At 40.0% G+C, this 3,129-nt stretch overlaps 1 protein-coding gene across 1 annotated transcript; it reads left to right on the top strand.

Annotated features, from left to right (window-relative positions):
* Positions 1 to 1,267: 1,267 nt before the first annotated feature.
* Positions 1,268 to 2,160, top strand: LOC125032476 (histone H3.3-like; the record flags this gene model as incomplete). Its single annotated transcript, XM_047623623.1, is given in 1 exon segment — positions 1,268 to 2,160. A coding segment is annotated over 1 exon segment (160 nt), but the record flags the coding sequence as incomplete, so codon positions are not given.
* Positions 2,161 to 3,129: the final 969 nt, after the last annotated feature.

The following is a 3,129-nucleotide window of genomic DNA, read 5'->3' as shown; positions in this document are numbered from 1 at the left end:
ATAAATAGCAACATACCAATATTAATGATTACCATTTTGAATATATTCATGATAATGATTATAATAATAGTGTTAAATGCCATTAATAATAATAAGATTAATAATGGTTATGAAAATACTAATCATAATGATAATGATAGCACTCCCCCAATCTTATTCTTGTTGTTATCATTGGGGTGTGCAGGAGATGGGAGCTGATGCCCAATGTAAGGATAACCCCTGCCTTGGACCTCAGCCCTTGGTTCAACCAATTTTGCATGGTCGTCTTCCCTTTTCCTTTTACTTCTCTTCTCCAACCCCTTCGATCCAGTTCCTTATGTATAAAATCCTTGCTAAGTGGACAAAAGGCTGGCTGTGCACCAGTCCTAAATATCCTCAGGAACCCCCAAGCACAGTACTCCCTGGTCATTACCTTTCAAATTGTTCTGCACAATCACAGATGTGTGCCCATTGTTGGGGTTCTCATACTGTATTTTATTGGAACTGCCCTACCCATAAGTTGGAGTGCATTAGCAGTTGTCACATTCAACATTCATACTGGGAGGCACAAAGATGATGAATTTCTCTCACTGGCTACTCCAATGCTGTCCTTCCCTCCACACCTCTCCCTTCTTTCCAAATGTGTCTGTGTCTCCCCAAAAATCTCTTCCCCCTATCCTTTACCATTCCACCTCAACCCCCCCCCCCCCTCTCTCTCTCTCCCAGTCAGTTTCTTTTGCCATTCTGATTGCATACACTCCAATCTGAACCACTTCTCTGTTGCCTGCCCCTCCCATCTTCTTCTGCATTCTCACCTACACCAATCTTTTCCTCTGCTCCTTGGACATCTGTCTCCTTCCTCTAGTCCCTTGTCTTATTTATCAGGTTCTTCTTCTCTTACACCCCTGACACCCATTTCTATCCTTATTAACTGTTCATTACATTATAATGGTTTATCTTACATTCCCACACATTCTGTTGTCATGTCCCCACTTAACTGCAGCTCATACCTCTGCCTTTCCCCACTTGTCCTCTCTTGCCTGATCCCCCAGCCTGTTGGACATCCTCATTGAAACCCCTGCTTTTTCTCTTGACAATTTGTTCTCCATCCTGAGACACATAGATACCTTCCATTTGATCTAGTCACCCACTGACGGGCCTTAACACATTTTGTTCTAATCATTAACTCATTTTTACCCTTTTTTTTTTTGCCTGAATATGTCTAGCACATTTATTTGTGTTAACCTTCAACCATAATAATGGTAATGTGAATACTTGTGTCATATTTCAGGCTGCAGTCCATGGCATTGATGGCTCTCCAAGAAGCTGCAGAAGCATATGTTATTGGCCTTTTGGAAATGGCTAACCTCTGCAGCATACATGCCAAGAGAGTCACACTCTACCCAAAGGATATCAAGCTTGTCAGGCGTATCCGTGGCGAATATTAATCTATAGAAAGTTGACAGTTTGATACAGTTTACTTTTTTAAATGTGAGACCTGAAAAAATGGTATTGCAGTTGAAAAAATAGAATATATAGTGTAGTTTCCTAGAAATAAAAAGATAAAACCCCATAAATAAAAAAAATAAAAAAAATGCCTATGCAGTACAAATATTGCTTTTGGTCATTCTAGTTGTTCACTTCTGGTTAGGTCAGGGGTCTTCAGTATCTTCATTTTTTTTTGTTTTTTTCCTTTTAAGGGTAGTAATTTACTTTGGAAAAAAAAAACTTTTTTGTGGAAATGTAGTAGCATGTTATACTTTATTAAATATGTTATAATGGATGTTTAAAATTATATGTTGAAAGCCCCTGGTGTAGATCATTGAGATAAAACTTTGTACTTCTACTAATTAGGCTGTATCTACATGGAGTAGACTATGTACATTTTAGAAATGTATTCCTTTCTGTTTATATAAAAAGACTATGTTTTTATATCAAAACCATTAAACCATTATTCAGTATCACCATGGATTTGCTTCATTGCTTTGTTTCAAGAAAATGCTACAGATACTAATTCATTAAAATAGAAAGTATGCAGTTAAGCAAGAAGAAATAAGACAAAATTGGTAGAAAGGTCAATTGCACTTTCAAAATTTATTCAAGAGATTTCTTTGGTAGTGCATATGGTAGATTTGGTATAAACTGTAATGCATATAAAGTAAATTCAAGTTTGTATAAGAACTTTTGTTGTTTTTTTCTTTCCTGAGAAAAGGAGGCAGAAAAAACATAATGGGTAACAAACATTCTTTTTTTGGTCCCATATTAACCAAATTACATTTTTTTAATGGAATAAAACATACAGTAGACATCATTTCCATGGTATTTACTCATCATTTGTATGGATTAATCCAATGCCTGCCCCCCCCCCCCCCAATCCTTTGCCCGTTGTTGTCGTGGGGGGGCTTAGGAGGTGGAGACTGAGACCCAATGATGGGGAACTCCTCAACCTTGGGACTCAGCCATCGACTCAATTAATTTTGCATGGTCTTTTTTTCCTCTCATACTTTTTGTTTCAGTACCTTCACCAATCCCTTCTACTATCTACCTCCTAAGGTATGAGAGCCGTGCAGAAAGGATGAAAGGCTGACTGTACCTGTCCTGAACGGCCTGAGGGAGCCATGGGCATGGTATTCCCCTGCCTTACCTGGCCCTTACCCCTCAAGGGGACCCTGAGGCGGAGACTGTTTTTTTTTCTCCCCAACATACTTCAGGCTTATGATGGCCAATAATGAAGAGGTAATCCCACTTTTAGAGGCAATGAGGCTTGCCCCTTCATCAAATAGCCCCAATCCCGGCTCTCCTTTGACCACGGCTCCGAACACTGCAACATCTACCCCCTCCTCAATGCCTACTAGTACAGTATCCACCCTAATCAACAACCAACCCCCAGGAGACATTTCTACTCTCCCAACATGCTCAACTTCAACACCTTTACTCCCACAACCTTCTTCATCAACCACCCCATCTCCCCTTATTACTACCTTACAACCTTATTGACCACCTCCTCATAACACTACCCCCTCAACACTACTCCCTCCTCCACACGTCCCTGCCCTTCTACTGCCCCCACCTCTACAAGAATCCTAAATACTCTATTTAGCCCAGTCAAATGAGATCGATTTTTCGTGATCCCTCCCACAGCTCCCTACT

The sequence above is a fragment of the Penaeus chinensis genome, chromosome 14 (assembly GCF_019202785.1).
Source record: "Penaeus chinensis breed Huanghai No. 1 chromosome 14, ASM1920278v2, whole genome shotgun sequence".
NCBI classification, from domain to species: domain Eukaryota; kingdom Metazoa; phylum Arthropoda; class Malacostraca; order Decapoda; family Penaeidae; genus Penaeus; species Penaeus chinensis.
The sequence above is the reverse complement of the archived record's forward strand: the minus strand, read 5'-3'. Positions and strand labels throughout refer to the sequence as shown.